This window comes from Hesperophylax consimilis, chromosome 21 (genome assembly GCF_061612785.1).
Source record: "Hesperophylax consimilis isolate HC1 chromosome 21, BYU_Hcon_1.0, whole genome shotgun sequence".
NCBI classification, from domain to species: domain Eukaryota; kingdom Metazoa; phylum Arthropoda; class Insecta; order Trichoptera; family Limnephilidae; genus Hesperophylax; species Hesperophylax consimilis.
Window position 1 is genome coordinate 28,509,291 of NC_142856.1, and position 20,355 is coordinate 28,529,645.

General features: G+C 32.7%; 1 protein-coding gene across 1 annotated transcript in view; it reads left to right on the plus strand.

Annotated features, from left to right (window-relative positions):
- Window positions 1-16,641, plus strand: part of LOC149413822 (putative RNA-binding protein EIF1AD) — a 214,070-nt gene extending 197,429 nt beyond the window's left edge. Inside the window, exons 3-4 of the mRNA XM_089644632.1 lie at window positions 10,353-10,568; window positions 13,682-16,641. Of these exons, the coding sequence (XP_089500758.1) occupies window positions 10,353-10,568; window positions 13,682-13,849 (384 nt within the window). The 3' untranslated portion in view covers window positions 13,850-16,641. The remainder of the gene's footprint in view (window positions 1-10,352; window positions 10,569-13,681) is intronic.
- Window positions 16,642-20,355: the final 3,714 nt, after the last annotated feature.

Below are 20,355 nucleotides of genomic sequence, written 5' to 3' on the forward strand. Positions count from 1 at the left end.
CCTATACGCCTATACGATTACGCAAAATTATCAGTGAAAGATTACTCCGCTTGCGTAGATCAATCACATCTGCTATTAAATATAGGATTTCAGAAAATTGTTTGATGGATACCAAAGTCGGGAATTTAAATAAAGATATTCTAAATAGTATTAAACATGTGTTTGGCGACCACGCTACCTGTGACGACTATTACTGTAAGCATGTGGATGAGAAAAACTACATTCAAGATTTAAAATTATGCAACTTATTTTCCAAACTCTCCCAACTTTATTCGCGTTTAGCTTCAAATTCCCGCAGCTTAATATATAACGTTGATAGCAATATTACGGAATCATATAACAGCGTTGTCGCCAAAATGATAGGTGGGAAAAGAATAAAATTTTCAACAAAACAGTCTTATACTGAGAGGTGCGCAGCATCTGTTGTTGCGTTTAATACAAAACGGCCACATTATGTTCTCCATAAAACGGTTTTTGATAGCAGCCCGCGAAATGTCTTGAAAAGTTTTGAAGCAAATAAACGTAGAAAACTTAGTAACCAAAATTATAAGTACAAAACAAAAAAATAATAAAACACTAAATTCATTAAAACCAGATTCCGAATATGGCGATGCATGTCAAAAGCCGGATATGGATAATATATCATTTGATGCTGCAAAAAGGCAGTTTTTCAAAGATTTGCAATGTTCTTCCCCAGAACGTCGGCGAATTGAAAGGGAAACCATTTTACAGTCTGAGGGTGGTGAATGGTTAGAAAGGCATCGAAATCTTTTAACAGCGTCGTGGTTTGGTAAGATTTGTAAGAGAAGAATTATAAGTTGTGCGCCATTAGTTAAAACTTTACTATATGGAGGTTCTTTGCAAAATATTGAATCAATTAAATATGGGAAAATAAATGAGCCAATCGCAATTCGGCAGTTATGTGAACAAGAGTCCATAACTATTGAACAGAGTGGCTTATTTATAGACCCTGAACATTGTTTTTTTGGAGCTACACCTGATGGTCTGTCCGGTAATAACTGTATCGTCGAAATTAAATGCCCATCTTCTGCAAAGAGTATGTCTGTTGAAGACGCAATTGAAAAAAAAATAACGTTGAAATTAGATAACGAAAAATATCGCGTAAACCAAAATCACGATTGGTATTTCCAGGTGAAGGGCCAATTACACATTAGTAAGAAAAGTCATTGCATTTTTGCCGTTTGGACTGGCTCACACTTCCCTCTAAAAGTTGAGAGTATACTTCGAGATGACAAGTTCTGGGAAGAAAAAATACTTATTAAATTAACCAATTTTTAAATGGATTGCATTCTTCCCGAGCTTATCGATCCTCGAGTCACAAGGTCTATGAATGTTCGTGATCCTTCATATATCTTAGACGCAATAGTATGTAAAGAACGTCAATTAGGAAAGCGTCGTTTAGATTTCGACGAAATGCTAGTTGATTGAATATTTTTTTTTAGTTTTTTATATTAATGTTATTGTTACAAGTCATTTGTAAGATTTAATAATTATGCAGAGGCAGCTTCATACTTGAGCGTACGGAGGCATCATAAGGATGCACTATTCCTGTATAAAGTAGTTAACGATAATATTCAATGCCCAGAGTTGCTAAACAAGATTCCTTTCAATGTACCTGCGCGTTCAACACGCTCTTCTGTCCTGTTCAGGGTTGATTAAAGCAAAACGAACTCTAAGCAGAATTTTTGCCTGAACAGACTATGCAATAATTACAATAGCGTATTATCTAAGGTTGATATTTTCAGTTACGAACTTTATTATTAATATATATAATATATATATAAATATTTCTCTGATGGTTTGTGAATAATGTTTATGTCTCTATTGTTTATATATCAATTGTTATTTGATTTGATATCTACCACCTCTCTCCATGGCTATAAATGTATTGTTTTGTAAATTTTTCGTTTTATATAATCTTTTGTTTTATATAATTTTTTTAATTCATATTTCTTTCTCACAAATTTAAATAACTTATTCCATATTATGCTGTCCCAGTTAAAGTCACAAAGAGGAAATCCACAATTGGTTTTATTTTACTATATAATACTTATGAACAAACTGATAAAATGTAAACTGTCGATTTGCTAAAAATGAATACGCTCTAATGGGCTTTTACAAAAATAAGTAACAAGTAATACAGTTGTGTTAGGTACATAGTACTATATAGTATATTATACTCTCGGGCATGTCACCATAACATATTATATTGCCGATTGAGTCGTACAAATCTGTACCCGAATTCACCCGTGGGAAGAGCGATACGCTATTTAAATATATTAGATAAAAATTTCGACATATTCTTCGGAAAATTCAATGAGTTTGTAAGGTTTTTGGCACTACATTCTCACTGTGAAAATGGTACTTTTACAATTAGTTAGATAAAATATCTGTAATGTTGTAAAATTTTTTGTACACAAATAAAATTATATATAGTGTACAATAAATAATGTTTTATGATGAAGTAAATTAAAATTAATAGTGTGGATTATGGAAAGCAAAATATGTATCATGAAAGATGGAAATATAAAAATCTTAAAAATATGTGCTGTACCCTTTCTATATTGTCAGAAAGCGTTTTATACAATGGAGATCAAATAGGCGAATTATACTCTACCTGGTTTCGTACTAAAGAAGTGAATGTTTTCAAACATTCAAGTGACTTGAAACCACTCGCTGTTCTGCATATGAAACCAAGCATTTTTATAGTTTTTTTTTTTTTTTAATAAAAGAAAGACAAACATTCCCAGGTTACGAATAACCCAACAATGTTTGAAAATCTCCTACTACCACCACAGAAAGCCGAAAATGTTGCTCGTGTTGTGATGGAGGACTTAGCCAGCCGAGGAATCTAACACGCGACGCTCGGGTGAGACCCAATCTTTTGCTTTTTACATTACATAATTATTTGTTTTATGTAACTTTTTTGCAAAAAATAATAATAAATATTGAAAATGACCGATATTTTATTTTTCTTGCCAATATATTCAGATATAATTATGATCAGATATTATGAAAATAAATACCGTATTGTTTTGACATCTGTCAATGAAGAACACGTCGGTTACGAGTCATAAGGTACTGCTTACCGTCTAGCAGTGTAGTTGATAGTATCGATAATTTATCAAACAAGTTTGATAGAAATCTGATAATCTCATCTAAATCTCATAAAATCATGAGCTCCTTCTGCAATTCTTCTATTGAAATTTACCTAAATAATGCATACTCAACTTAATAAACTTTATTTGAAAGACGCTCATTATTAAACGTTTCATGTTCAAACCTTACTCATGGGTACCATCTAGTGGATTTCATCGCTGCTCTGTTCGAACTGAGTTGACCACAGCACATCGCCGCGTGTTCCCCGTTCCAACATACCTCATTCCTCTCCGCCCCGAAATATTATTTCGGTTTTTGCAAATACCCCCTTATGAATTTTTACTTTCCAGAACTTCCTTTTGATCAGATGACATTATTAATAAAAAAAATTCTTTGTGGAGCTAATGTAAAAAAAAAATACATACCCGATTTACTTAATTTGGTTACCTTGCCTCACTGGGTTCTTTGCGTCGAAAATTCACTTTGGTGTCTTCACGATGTTTGGTTTTACTCAATTATTGTGTTGTGTGTGAACGGCAATCTCTTGTGACCCTTCTGCGTTTACTTTGTAGGTATCACGTAAAATTCATTATAGTGTTTTGTTAACGTTATTTTTGTTAAGAGGAAGCTACAAGCCAAAAAAGTGTATATTATTGGTATGCCTTAAATTGTCACGAATGTAGGTAATAGGCATTAAAATCGCTTGACAGACGGAGTCTAGAAACTTTCGATTTCAAGGAAAAAAATGTTTTTTATTTTATTTTTTTTTTAAAAAGAAAGACAAAAATTCCCGGGTCACGAATAACCTGACAATATTTGAAAATCTCCTACTACCACCACAGTAAGCGGAAAATGTTGCTTGTGTTGTGATAGAGGACTTAGCCATTATATTTTGTAAATAATTTTATGGGGAAGCAAAAAATGTAATCAAGGGAAATTATAACAGATAATCTTAGCTGTAATACTGTATTGTTTTAAATTGTTTCCTTTACACGCGTTCATTAATTTCTATTGAAAAAAAATGTGTTCAGATTTATATTTTTTATTGAGTAATTTATTTTTCAATTTGTATTGTACTCAAGGGAAACGATAGGAAAACCTTCAATTTATCTAAAGCATATTTTTTAGTATTCATAATGTTCGGCCAATTCTTCATAAAGATTACTGAAAATAGTGATTTAGCATAAAGCTTCGCCTTAAGAGTGATGTTTATATTATAATTAAAATAAAGTGCATTTGTATAAGACAATATATAACATGTCATGTGTGGCGTGTAAACACCCCAAAAGTAATCTACTTGAATAAGGAAGGTTTTAAAATTGAATTTTTAAAATTAAGTGATGTTATTACTTCAGTTCTGTCAAGCAACTAGCCTATAATAATATAATAACAGAACTTGAATATGACTTTCACACAACCCGAAAATGACCGTTGAAAATTGTTGATTTGTTCAAATTCTCCGAAACAACCCTTCCTCACTGTCTAAAAGTGTATTTATTTTTTCGTATTTAAACAAAAGTTTTATTTCGAAGATGTTTTTAATATAATCCGTAATTACACGAACGTCCGGCGAAAAAGAAAGGAGTAATCCTTCGCTAAGTCTTTCGCCTCAGGAGCATTTTTATTTAGCTTAGCGTTCTTCTTGGAACACCTGTAGGGTATACACTATTTACATAATTTGTCAACAGGTACCCGGATTGCACAGTGGTACCAATATAATTTAGAAAATAGGAAGAATGAGAGAATAATATCGTATACGTAATGGATGCATACGCCTAGTATTAAGGCGATGTTTATTCTGAAATGGTCACGAACTTTGATGATGTTGAAATTGCTTCGTCCATTCTATCAGTCCATTGGATTTGATGCCAAAATACTCGACAAACTGAATAATTAGTTTTTTAATCAAGAGGTATAGTAAATATCTAATTCTGATATATGCTGCTTTATTTATTTGTATTTTTAAATATAAAATAATCGCCATCAAAGAATTAATTTTTTCACGACATAAATAAAAAAAATTAAACCTAAAAAAACGTGTTTTGTGTCTGAATTTGTGTTCCAACGTAAATCGGTTGTTTAAAAATTGAATTTAAACCCATCATATAGTTTTTTTTACAATTCTTATTTTGTGTTTTATATTTCATTATATTTGCATAATAGGAACGGCAAGCTTATTTTTTTAGTTATTACAATTAAGACACAAATAATTGCCAAACTTTATTTTAAAATCGTGAAAATTGACTTCTTTAATGGATCAGTAGTATATATCCGTACTAGACATTTACTATATGTTGTGTTCCCACAAACAGTTCTCCAACTCGTCGTGGAAGGAGATTATAAATAAATGGTTCTTTGTGATAAATCAGGGATTTATTAATACTCCGCGTATTACAATTGTGTATCGATAGTCGACCTAACTAGAAGTTGGCTAAATGGAATCTGGGAACAGTAAGTTAGTCTGGGAGCATTCTCACTGGCCCTGGCGACTACTGGCCACTAGCTGCCATCTTACGGACTTCCAAGCAAGCTCTTTGCACTGCCCTCTATGAGTGCATCTGTGAAGCTCTTAACTAACTCACTTCTCAACACTATACCTTTAGAAAAATAGTTTAGTTGGGTATTTTGGCCTGAAATCCAAATTGAAATTATGTATGAAAAAGACCGCCCGAACGTTCCCCTTAACGATTCTGCATTGAACATCAACATTTTTTACATCACTTACAGTCAGACACACAGACAGTTGTAATTATCTTTTGAAGAATGTCGCAAAATAGTAAAACTGCCTCCATGACCTTTTAAACTTACGTGTACTTCAAATTTGTAATCTTCTCCATAATATATTGGTACATATCTGTTTTATAGAGAACATGAATAAACAAATAAATTAGTTAATTACAGCTCAAATTGTTTAGTTTGGCCAGGGTTTTATTTAATTATTGGATTTCTAAGAATACTGTTATCATTTTTGCTTTAATAATAATAATAAAATTTCGAAAATTTAAATAGCGCCGTTTTCGTGAAAAATCACCTCAAGGGCGCTGTAAAAATATATTTATTAAATAATAAATACTAAAACTACTGACTGCTGCAGTGTTTGTTTTGGCGTATTCAAATAATTCAATAATATTTTTAAATTCCACCATCCCTGATAAAGTTGCATCCACTTTAAACATCGGATTATCTCTGGCGAGCTGGTTTAGAACTGTTTTTAGCTTTATCTCTGAAGTTTTAATTTATTTTCCAATTGGATCGTATTTGTATGGTAATGCAGCAACATCCTCCGTTTGACAAACTAAATAACGAGTTTTGTGTATTTTTTTATTAATTTGAATTCATACGCTTTCTGCATACTGAATTTTATTGTTTTGTAAAACAGTGTTGTTTACAGAAACAAGCTTAGTTATTTTTCATTGGTCGGGAATGATGTTTATAGTTAGACACTGTTTGCAGGTTCTATGTAACAACAAACAACCTGATTTCCTATTGCTTGTTTTTTTGTTTTATTGTTTGTCTGTTTGTTGTCCTGCTTGAAATAATTATGGTAGCATCTATAGATGGACGAGCTTGATACGTTTTGAATAATTTATGCATGCATCTTCTCTGACAATAGACAACACTGCAATGGTTTGATTTATAATGGTTCAAGGGTGAGGACAAAGCGCAAACAACACTACACTGACTCTCACCATCAAAATGCTATCAAAACATTTGAAAATTTTGGTTATAAAGTGATCCAACCGAATTTCACATATGAATTTCTGCTGAGATAACATAATGTATGGCTTTCCATAAATAGGTACTTTAGTTAAGCCCTGTCCAAATACCGCGTGTATAAGTTGTTTCAAATTGATCAAAGAATGTTTTATGAAAAGAATTAGATATTTTGAATGATTGTTTCCCCTTTAAATGGGGAGAATTTGTAATTTTTTTAAATATAATCTCACATTCGAAAACCAGTTACTTTTAAGGTTCAGAATTTAAAAAATGACCCTTCTGTAAACTTAACACGGGTAGGGGAGAACAGGGACAATTGTACCAACTTGATTTTACCATTTTATACGTCTTAGGTAAAAGGTTTATGAAAAAAATACTTGTTCTCAGAGGCAGATAATTTAGTTGTCTTTAAAATCTTATGTTATTATTTTTCTTAATCTTATAAAAAAATAAACTTTAAGCGCGTTAACAGATCGGGGTAAATACTACAACCAACCCCGACCCTGGGGTTAGTTGAACCAGTAGCGGAATGCTGATTAAAACACAGAATTTATTATATTATTATGACTATAAGGTTGAAGTTAAAGTTTTAATAATTTCGGCCAGAATAATAGTTATTTCGTTAGTTTCTAAAATTACTATTCAAAATTTCAATTACATTTAACATAATCCACGATTTATCTGGCCCCGAGAAAACTCTTCGTCAGTTGAAGTGAACTTTTGAATGTAAAAAAATTCCAAAATAATGCATTTCAATATCATAGCTTGTTTTTAATCTCAGTATAATTAGAAAAAATGTTTTTTGTTTGAAACTAATGTGCTACAATTGTCCCTGTGGTACAACTAAGTACTAGGTACACTCACGAACGCTTCAAAACCCATCCTAAAGTAAAGTCCAGAACAGTGTGTTGATAGTAAAACAGTTACAAACAGAGCACAGTACTGTAATATTGTGCAATGAATGTAATTGAAAAAGTTACTTTGACGCTAAAAATTTCCTCTTTTAATTACAAACGTCCGGTTTTGACTGTGTACTGCGGGCTGCTGGTGATATGTCCGCACTTGTTAGGGCCATCGCGTGATGACACATCATAAACGTACTTATTATAGTTTGGTATTACTGACCCGTAGTACAATTTTACCCGGTCTCCCTTAGTTAAAAAAATGTTTAAGGTTTCGATCTGTTCGACTTTTGGATGACAAAATACGCCAGTTTAGCATTTCTTGTGTTATGCTTTATCCTTTTTAACTAAACTAAATACTTTTTGCTCCTAAACACTTAAGCTGTCCTTAAAATCTTCGCCTCGCCTAGACGAAAATTGGCGTGTTCCTTATACTTCAAATAAATTAAACTCCTTGTGTAAACCAAACTTCCTTCGTATTTAATTCTACATCTCGAGAATACAATCTCCTTCTTATTACTGTACTGCACCGAAGCATTTCATTTAGAAACTGCTTGTAATTAGCAAACAATTTAATTTTGACGGCCGGCGTGGTCTAGTGGTATACGCTTTTGACTACAGATCCGAAGGTCGCGGGTTCGAACCCGGCGTGCGCAAATAAATTTTATTTGATTAATTTGTGTTATTTCACAATTAATTAATTAAAAATTTCACAATTAATTAATTAAAAATAATATATAGTATATTTGCGGCACGTTCCAGAGTGGAAGATACTCTCAGTATCGCCCTGGTGTAAGACCACCATTCAGAATTGAAACGTTGCTTGAAATGGCTTTAGCCGTGTTTGGTGACCAGATCTGAATAGCCAGGTACTTCCCCACCTTCCTCTTCCCCATCTCCCTCCCCTCCCCAATACCCTCAGCCTCACAACATACCCCAATTGGGGATGCCATAGTCTCACTGGCTCCAGACGGGAGCAGTTGGGACTCTTGTGCGGTAATACTGTAAAAAAAAAAAAAAAAAAAAGCTTCTCGAAAACATTCGCGTTTCTATTGACATCGTGAATACCGTCTAATTAAAGTTTATTTGCGTTTAACTGAAATTATTACTGTTCATCTCCTTGACTTCATTTTACTGTTTTATTCTGAATTATTATAACATCATTGACCTATGACATTCATTTATAGTAATTAAACATACTAATTGTAGTTGTCAGTGAATGGATGCATGCGTGATTTAAAATTGGTTTACCGCGTAACGCGTAAAATTATTCAAGTTCAATAACGTTTGATAATCAAAATTGCAAATAATCAGTATAAATCATGTCAGACAAACGATGGAGTAAGTCCTAAAATTATTTTATTAATTATTAAAAAAAAAATATTTGAGATCTGTACATGTAATATTTAAAATTTTCACCGATCTATCTGGAAGGTCAATTCAGATAAACTTTTATTAGAAAGCTTTGATACAGGGTGCAGCAACACAGACGGTGCAGTTTTGAAGGGTCGGTACATCCCTTGTGGTGGGGGTAAGAACCTGGGAAGGGTCTCATTATGTCGGGAGGGTCGTGCCGTTTTCAGTCGTTACCATGGTTTAGTCCGGACAACACGGGGCTTCGTCATCCCCAAGTTTCTTGCAAATGGCCTTCTTTCATCGCCACCCTGCTGGCCTTCCGGCTACAATTTGTGACTTCTTGTGTCTGTTCTTCCTGTGGGGCTATCTGAAGAAAAATGTTCAAATTTTGTAACTGAAAACTACCTCAAAACGTTGAAATCGTTTTGAAAGTTTTAATTGTTCCAAGTCCGCCAAAACGCACCAAATCTATGGCGTTTCGAGTGTGAGGTCACGGCAAATTAAAACACAGAATATGCTGGATTTTATATACCAAATTCGACGTTCTTTATTCTGAAATTTAACTTTTTTTATTTTTTTTTATTTTTTATTAGCAATTAATTTTTTTTAGAGGTTTATTTTCGATGTCTGTCTCACTAGGATAAACCTGTGTCGAGACAGACGTATTGAGTACATAAATTAATGTTTACAAATTATTTGATACATGACACATATAATATTTCATAAATGACAATATGAAAATGATATAAAATAAAAAATAATAATAATAAATTGGTTAATCAGCATCTAGTACATAATTACGAGGGAATTTTTATAAAAAATTTGATCTTGGATCTGTCTTGGCTGATGATCCAAGACTTGATGTCTGTTTTATATTTCGATAAAAATTCGTTCAGTCTAATGGCTAGTGGGAGAGCATTATATATAGCCTTGTTGCAAAATATCTAAAATTTCTCTGGCCAAAAGTTATTTTAGCGAAAGGGATTTGTAAGAGATTATGTCCTTTGGTACTAGTATCACGAGCAGTTTGAACATTGTCAAAAGTAGTTTTGTGTTTGAAGAGGTATGCTTGTATGTTTTTGGCATAAAGTTGCCTAATATCCATAACGGATAGCGGTAATGTATTTTCCTAAAGAACTGATTTTATTCGATAAACTCGTTGTTTTTGCAGTGGTCTGATGTCTAAATCTGCAAATTAATTCATTACTTGGTATTTATAATATTTAAAAGATATATATTTTCTCTCTTTTGTTGCAGGTTGAGAATGCGGAAGGAGAGCGTTTCCTCATGTCCATGCCGCCCAAGTACCGCAAGAATGTGTGGGTCAAGCGCGGGGACTTTGTGCTTGTTGAGCCTATCGAGGAGGGCGATAAGGTCAAAGCAGAGATGGTGCTGGCCATCACTGGGGAACATATCGACCACTACAAGGAGGGGGGCGTATGGCCCGACAAGTTCACAGCCGCCAAACAAGTGGTAAGAATATATTCTTCAAATCATTGGTACAAATTAATCCCATTTTCAAATAATTCAAATATATTTTTCGAGGATTGCATGCCTACCAAAACACGAACAAACCCATCGGATTTATCGCAAGCCTCTGAACATTCTTAATCTTAAAATAGGGAATTCTCTTCACACCAAAAAATCACTTATTATTAATTATTCACATGTAGAAACACTTCAGACACAAGAATACATAGTTTTTATAATTTTCAAAAATCATCTATTAAAGTTATAATGACTTTAAAAACAGGCGCGAACGAAATATTTCAATGCAGCTAAAAACGCCCGGTGATTGATCAAGCGTTCAAGGGCGAACGATGACGTCACTGTTGACCGGCCTGAGTAGATCCTGCAAACCGATGGCGGCGGCGGCGGCAAAGGTGTGACGTAGCACTTGTGACGTAGCGGTCAAAATGGCGCATGACCGTTTTCAGAGCCGAAATAGCACGCAATTTTTAAAACAACTACAAAAACTTGAAAATGCATTTAAAAAAAAAGAAAAAAAAGAGGCACATAATAAAATAATTATCTTTATTGAAATAAATTATTTACAAAATGCACGAGAATTCCCTATTGTTGCATACTCTGCAACTCCGTTGGTTCTCTTTAGTAGGATTATTTTAGAGTGGTTACATAAAACACCTATATAAATGAAAATTTTAATTTTCGTTTGTTCAAAATGTTAAATCTCCTCAAATTCTTCACCGATTGCTTTGAAATTTTGAGACAACTTTGTATTTGAATACTCGTATATATTATGTAAATGTCACCTGTGACTGGTAAAAACATTATTTTTTTTAAACATCGCCATATGTTGAATGTAAAAGCAACACGCGCTTTTGTTTCTCTATCTGCACAGACATACTGAGTTACAGCAACGTGTGGCAGGGTACAGCTAGTTTACACAAAAAAAAATAATGAAAAAATACCAGCCGACCAGGTCGGTGGCTGAGTTGACATCGCGTTTGTCGTAATGTGTTCGATTCCTCGGCTGGCTAAGTCCTCCATCACAACACAAGAAACATTTTCCGCTTACTGTGATGGCAGTAAGAGATTTTCAAATATTGTCAGGTTATTCGTAACCCGGGAATGCTTGTCTTTCTTTTAAAAATAATAGCAATAGCGATATAAACGCTGCAATAATATTATCAATACCACCATTAAAGGTCGCGATAGAAATTGTCTACTGGGTCTTACAAGTTGCGATTCAAATTATATTGATTTATGTAGTAAATCAAGCATAAGGTATCTCGTAAGTATGATAGATAGTAATATTTACTAGAAACCTAACATAAATTCGAATAATGACAGAGTGAGAAATCTAATATTCATATTTTTTAAACTTTGTATCACAGAACTTATCAAAAAACATTTACTTTGCAATAGCCCATTCAGTATAACAATACGGGATCATCGGTTAGAGTCAAAATCTTTTTTTTTTCGAAAAAAAATTCTTCATTAAGCTTTTCACTTCGTGTTTTCATTATTTACTTATTAAACAGACAAATGACTTTGTTTACATCTCTTAGAAATAAATGTTAATTCCAAAACAGAAAAAATATATAAACCCTCTTTTAAATATTTTCCCATTTAACCGGACTTTCCCTTCTAATGAAATTTTAATTCCCAATTCTTTGAAACTTCCACCACTTCTTAACCCTTCCCCTTCTCTCTACCCCTCCCCAACCCCAGGTGATGTATAATTAATTTTTAACTTTAGTGTACATCTAATCCTGATGATGTGAATATCGTTCACGAAACATGTAAACAAAGTTATTTGTCTTTTTAATAAATAAATTCTTATAAATCATCATTATTACCACTTTAAACAATACAAAGCAATTATTAGCAATGGTCCAAACGAGATTTATTTTGAAATATATATCACTCATATAAATAGTGTTAATAACGTATTAATTTTTATTATTAACGTACTTTTGTATTTTTTAAAGTTTTTATTTACGTCTCTGTATAACTTCTCTTTTCCTTCCTTTGTTTAAACATTATAATTTTAAAAAAACTTTGGCCTGCCCTGTTTTCAACGTATGAGAAACCCATTGTCTAAAACGTGTTATATTTCAGAGGAACAATTGCGCGGCCTTTTTCATGCAAAGCTTAAATTTTAATTTCAGGCCAAAATACCCGACCAAACTGAATTTTTATTTATTTATTTATTTAACGCCCAGAGGGCTTTTAAATGGTTGGTAGTATAATTTTAATTTGACAGATACTTTGAAACATAAAAAATAAGAATAAAATTACATTTGGTAAAAGCTGTGCAACAAGTCATACAAACACAAGAAACAAAAACAGAAAACTACAGCTATTTGTAGGTTTACATGATGTGTTTAGGAGTATTGTTGAAATAAATGTTTTAAATGATCCACAAAACTTGCCAAGTTGGTATTGAATATGTCAACATCACCCAAGTAATGATTTCCCATGGTGTGAAGTCGTTGTATCGGAGAGTGAATAATATATATTTAGAATAAAAAAAATGTATGCAAATATCTAGTAGGAATATATGTTATTTTATTTATTTGTGTCTCATATTACAAAGTATAGATTATTAAAGAATTCGAATATTCCTTATTTTAGAGGCAACTTTGGCAATAGATTGCGATTTAATAATAATAAATGTTTTAATTTTTCTCTACCTACTATATGTAGGTATATAAAAAAATATAAAAATTAATGAAAAATATTTTTTTATGTGTTAAATTTAAATTATAAAAGACCCATAATTTACGTTGGAACACAAAATTTGTCATATATAAATTAAAATTTCTACACGAAAACACTTATTTTACGATGTTTTATTGAAATAGTCAGTTGGATAAGATATATATCTAATCGAATTCTTGAATGAACTATACTTTATAATTTAAAACAAAAATAATTAAATAATACATATTTTCGGTATTAGACATTTTTATACCCTCTTTAAAAAATATATATCACTCAGATTGTTTGGCCTTCTTCAGTATTTTGGCCTTCAATCCAAATTTAAGTGCTGTTTAAAAAAGGTCGCGCCGCCGTTCGTTTTTAAGATCTCATTTAAAATATATGACTTCAATCCCCAGGTACTATCAGACTCATCAGACTCGGACTCTGACCTCGGCATCGGGCGCAATACCAACCGCCCTCACATTCACATAGACAAGGGGTCTACATCGTCCTCCGAGGACGCCGATAGCGAGGACTCATCCTCAGAAGATGAGGCCACTGCCAACCGGAGGCTGGGCGACTGACTGAGGCTGATGAACGGCCCGCGGGTCTACTATCCCGTGTTGCTTCTTGCGCTAATCTTCGCCCTGAGGCCGCTGGTTGTCTTAGCATTAGGATTCGTATGGGATAGCAGATAATTTAAGACATTATTTATAAGAAGGGGTACCCACAAGAAACCGAACTGATGTTTTGGGGGGCTTAGTTTTTACCTTAGTACCGAGTTCTGCCAGTAGAACCGTGTACACCTATCTTCCCCCAGTCGGTAGTGGCAAGCTGCGCTGGAGAAGTCGTCCTTTCCGCTGTTGTGATTTTTTTGTTGTTTTGTGTGCTCGTCGTTTTTGAGACGGCTGATTTTAGTGAACAGAGTTCCGAAAGACCCAAACTGGTGATGAATCATCGTGCTATTGATAAGAGACCCTGAAACAAAGTAACAATCCAATGGAAGACTCCAAATTCGCTTCGGCTACAAAAAACTCGTCAAGTGAGATCAAACATCAAGACAATGCTAATTTGGTTTTTTGATGTGAGAGCAGTCATCCATTCAGATTTTGTCCTTCATTTGGGAAGCACAAATATTTGTGGTTTTCAAATTTGAGTTTTTACCATTTCAAGAGTTTCTGTGGCATTTTTCAAAACTCCACGGCCGCGTGCTATTCAAGAAAATAAGCCATCGCAAAAACGACGAGGACACAAAACAACTATCACCAAAAAATTCACACCACCTGGAAGGACGAATTCTCCAGCGCAGTACCTAACAACTCGGTACAGCAAAAACTAAGCCTCTCGCAACATCAGTTCGGTTTCTTTTGGGTACCCCATCGTATTTTTTTTATTAAATAGAATGTGAAAGGTTTTGAATTGAAAATCAAGTGTGATTTCAATATTGCATCATGAAAACTGTTTTTGTGAACTAAGGCCTAAAGTTTTTTTATTTTCCAAAAAAACTGCTACTATACTGCTTTTGTTTTCTAGAATCGATTTCTTTAACAATAAAACAAGTCGTTTAAAAATTGTCTTGATATTTCATGTAGAATTAATTACTCGTAAGCCTTGCGAGCATGATATCACAGGCCGATCGACAAACACTTCTTTAAAGCCTGTGATGTCATGCTCGCCCGTAAATACTAGGCTATTATAGTTATCAATATATTTCAAAAGCTTTGTCCGGACAATCCACACAACGCACAGCATACATTCTCAACTAGCAAATAAATAATTAAGCCTTAAGGTACTTGCGCACTCTAACTAATGCGTCGCACGCCTTTTGGAAGTCTGGACGAAGCTATTGAAGGTTGTATACTTTTGGTTTGTTTTGTCTCACCTTGTTTCTTAAGAATCGTGATCAACAGGTATAAATCACGATGGCACTTGATATTAGATCGATGTTTTCACTCCGCGTTTAAATTATACAGGGTGTCCGTGGCTTAAGTGAAAAAACTTCAGGAGGAGGTAACAAATGTTTTTTTCATCTGTATATTTTTAATGTTTCTGTTTTATATTAAATAGATCTCTTATAGATTGTGCATTTAAGTAGCTGTTTTTTTTAATTATTTGCTCTTGTAAAAGAGACATTTCAATCTTATTTATTTGTGAGATTTGTCTGGTTATACGAATGATATTAAATAAGAGTCTATACTTATACACATTAAGTACCTTTGTATTATTACAAAAAAATGTTATGGTAAATAACTACTTAATGGTCAATAATAAATAACCAAACTTACAAATGTGATGCATTTTTAAAAATTTGAAAGTATGTGTATTTTTTTCTTTATATCGCTAAATGGCTGGACTTGACGAATGACCTAGCAATAACCTATTTGAATTTCACATTTCGAGAATGAACGAATGAAAGTAAATCTTGTGAGCGGAAATTAACCCACTTTCCAACATCCTGTCGAGCTAAAATTTGGCAGATAGACTCGTTGTCGATGTCAATGCATTCTGTCAACTTTTGGTGGCAATCACGTACACACACGCAGACATATAGGCATTTCTCTGAAATCGGATGATATAACAGCAGCTATATAAAATAAATGTCGCTCCCATCCGATCGGCATTTGGCGAGTTTGTTAGCGCGATTAACTCCAGTCCCTGGGAAGGAAGGTACAATCCTCAAGTCAAACCAACTTTTAAAATACATTTTTACATGTTGATTTTATTTATACCCCAAATTGCTGGACTGAACATAACCTAATTATGACTTGAGACGATTTAATTAAGAAATAAATTACTGACTTTTAAGAATAAATTCATTTTTGTGAATATGAATGAATGAATAGAATGTTATTCCTTTCTATTCATGAAAAAAATCTGTCTTCGCCTTATCATCGTCTTTAACATAGTTATGTACATAGTTGTAGACTGTCACAGTATTTAGAGGTTATAAAAAAAGTAAAAAGTTTTACACGATTTAAAATAAAAATACATATTATTTATTGTATTTTAGTAGATATTATGTAGGTACTGTATTCTGTATTCATTATAATGAAGGGAGATATCTTCCATTTTCCAAGATGTTAAAATGCTCACGTTAAATTTAAAAAAAATATATCTATGTATGTATAGATGCTGTTACGCAGCCTCACGATCACACCCTCTCTACACCATCCCCACATATGACATAGGCTAGTGGAATTTATTTTCTCCAGAGCCTCCTTTGAGGAATTTATGTAATAAAAATTGTCCACACAGTAATATTATCATTACAAAACTATATAAATTTGACGATGTGTAAAATATTCAGGATTTTGCAATACCTGCCCTTGTCATTTCATCATTATTGTGCTTGTCAATAAATAGTATTCTAAAAATATTGCTGATCTTATTTATATTTATTTTATATTTTTGTGGGTTGCTTTTGAAAGGACCAATGTCAGTTTAGCGATATAGTTATATTTTTTTACGATTTCGTCTTATATTGTGTTACCTTCCAAATCCTGAAAGAACCTTTTTCGATTTCGAAAACCGATTTTTAGATTTTCGTGAATTTTTAGATTTATCACTAGAAAATCGCTTTACTTAAAATTAAAGCTTCCTTCAAATAGCAATTAAATTTGAAAAAAATACTTAGGCCCTTTTAGAAGCAAGCCACAGAATTATTATTTTCGATCAGTCGAAATCGGACCAAGTCAAACTTTTCGTTTGAATATCTTATTTGGGACTCGCCACTGAAGAGATAACCTACTGTTAGAAGAGTGGTATGGGCGTGTCCGTGTTCCCGAATAATTTGTTGACTTTCTGTAGTCGAATCAATATCAGTTTTCACATTTAATGTATCTGTTAGTGGGACTCACAAAATAAAACCTTTAATGTAGGTCAGATGTAGGACTAAGGTGTCGAGAGTTCAATTCCTCGGCTGACTAAGTTCTCCATCCCCCCACAAGTGACATTTTCCTCTTATAACAAAAAAATAACCGCTAATAACTAAATGTACAGTGACTGCCCACTTGTCCATAATCATTGCCCACTTTAGTTATTCGATAATAATCATTAATAAAACAACCTGAAGATGGTAGACATTTTTTTAATATATATATTTTTTTTTTTCTTTATTCATAAAAATATATTTGGATACAGGTTTTTTACATGCTTTTCGACTACCACACTAGACACATGTCCGTATTATGGTAGTCGTTTGTTTTATTATCAATAATAATGGGTAAAAAAAATAAGAAAATATATAAATAAATACGTGCATATTTGAATAAAATTCGAAGCGCTTCACTTTCGGTATATCAGTTTGTTAATTGGCGTTGAATTAATAAGAGATCATAGAAGAAGATAATAGACAATAAATAGAAAAATAAAATAGGTAACAGTCTCAACTGGGAATCGAACCCAGTATTTCTGTCTTATCGGGACAGTGCATTTAACCACTCGGCCATTGCGACCTAATTATTTAACTTCATTATTGTCGCTATATCATTTTTCAATTTCAGAATTAATAATATTATCCTACTATCTTCAATTAATATTTCCCATATTTTTATCTGTTATCTTTTTGAATGATTACAAAGTTCGGAAGAATTAATTTGTAACCTACATGATGTATCTTGTAAACAAACCCGTTTTTTATTTATATGGGATACCTATTGACTTTTTCAAAAAGTCTAAATGAATATACAATTTTACTATAATAACGTCTTTTAACTACTTTTGAAGATTATAACCATCAATGTAAGAATAAGATAATAATTATAAGAGATTTGTTACGATTTTTACATACGTATGAGAAAAGGACAATCGAAATGATAGTGGGCTATCACTAGTTGCGGGCAAACATAGTCTAGTTCACCCTATAATTAATAATGATGTAATATTTTATGAGAAACTGGTGGATATTGCAGGGGCAATGCTACGCTATTTCTAATCTCGGGCGTGTCTGACCTCTTCCACCATTCACTACTGTATACCACAATTTTACTGTAAAAAAACAACATTACATCGAATTTAATTCGACTCCATATCTCATTCCGGTGCATAGATATTGCGTTAAGTATTCTTCGGCGTCCCCGACTTCTAGTACCATTAAAACTATTCTCTAAACACTCATGGCACTAATAAGAAGAAACTTTTAAATTTTCAGCGATATAGATCGACTACTTTTCGAGTTTCGCGAGCGCAAACATACACAGGCTGAATTTTTATATATAAATAAGATATAGAACGAGGACATTCAAATAGCTTATTCCATGGCCGTTTCGATATAAAACACATAAAAAGAGATTTATAAGTCCCTACCCCTTATTATAATATAATTATATTAAATGTCTGAATGTTTTCGCATGGATAGCAATAAAATTACTCCACGGAAACTGTGTTTGTATAAAGAAATAAAAAGTATTTTAGAAATAAATTCGCTTTGGCATTAACAACCTCAAGTTTTGCAAAACGAGTCTAATATTGTCGCCATAAATTTATGTAAACAAATATGAGTTAAGTTGTAATAATGTGAAATGCGTACCGAAAATCGACTATACACGGTGTCCGGAAACTAGTGGTAAAACTGGGGAATCTACACCACACAGAGAACCGTAACAAATTCTAAAAGTTTTAAATGATTTCAATGATTTACGAAAGCTCAAATCAAAAAGTTATAATGTTAAAATAAACAATAACTTTGTAAACATCATTTATAGGTAAATACTTAATTTCGTCCGGGTTTCGCTACAACCGTAGCTTCATCAGGACAGTATAATCAGTATATAAAAGCAGAAGCTACGGTTGTAGCGAAACCAGGTCGACATTAAGTATTTACCTATAAGTGATGTTTACAAAGTTATTGTTTAATTTTAAATTATAATGTCACATCACAAAGTAACCGCTTCATATGAAGAAACAAAAAGTTATAGTTCGAAGTCAACTCCAAATTTGATGGTGTTTATTTATTTGCTTAGAATTAAGGGCACAAGTGCCATTTACATATATGAATGTTATTGACAGTCATACTACAATATGGAAAAAAGGAAAAAAAAGATTAAATAAGTTAACTAGAAAAAATAATCCACAATAGTTCAAAGTTCACAACAAAACAAAAACTATTATGCAGTGATCTCACTAATATAAGCATATTTATATTTCAATAGAGTCGTATTGAAAACATCAGCTAACATTGCATACGAGTTACCACTGGTGTGAAATCTATAAGAGGATTGTAGCCTGAAACCGTATTATGATTGTTACAATAATACATACTAGGGAACCTTGATCTAATGATAGGAACATTAAAGTTAATCAACATTAATGTGTCCGGGCTCCAACTGTCAATTTAAAGTTTTATAAAAATATAAAAGATAAAAAAATTTCATTGTCACTTAACTTCAACGATTTAAAACATGTATTAAAAACTATCTATTGATTATAAAGCAATTCTCTGTCTAAAATTGATACACCTCAAATGTTTGCATCGCACTCTTTTCATGATATTAATATGATTTTTTTGAATCGTTGGAAATCCTTACTATAAAACCCAACATTTTCATAGCCCTGTTAACGATAGAAGTTATATGAGACACAAAGCAGAGTTTTTGGGCAAAAATGATGCATAGGACAAGTATTTTGACTACGGAGATTAGGATTGGTTGTTTTACAGAATTTGAATAATTCATCAAATTTCAAAGATGTTTTTCAAGTTCTGTGAAGGTTCTATTCAATTTCTGTTATTATTTCAGTTATCTGAAACAACTCGCCATTAATAGAACCTTCACAGAACTTGAAAATCGACTTTCATTAGCAAATTCTTTGAAATATCCCGTCCGTAGTCAACATTACACAATGAATAATTATATATTTTTGGATGTTTAATTTTGTAGAACGTCATAACTTGGCATTTATTAATATTTATCTGAAGAAAAGTGTTGATCGCCATTTGATGATTCTTAGTCACATTACGAGATGTGAACCTTGTGCTTTCTGTGATCTAGAAGTGGGAACTTTAGATCAAATCATGTTTGTGGTTGTCCTTCTGTAAACAAATATCCTATCTTTTACTAAGCCTTATCTAAAATTGCCTCCACTTTGTTCTACA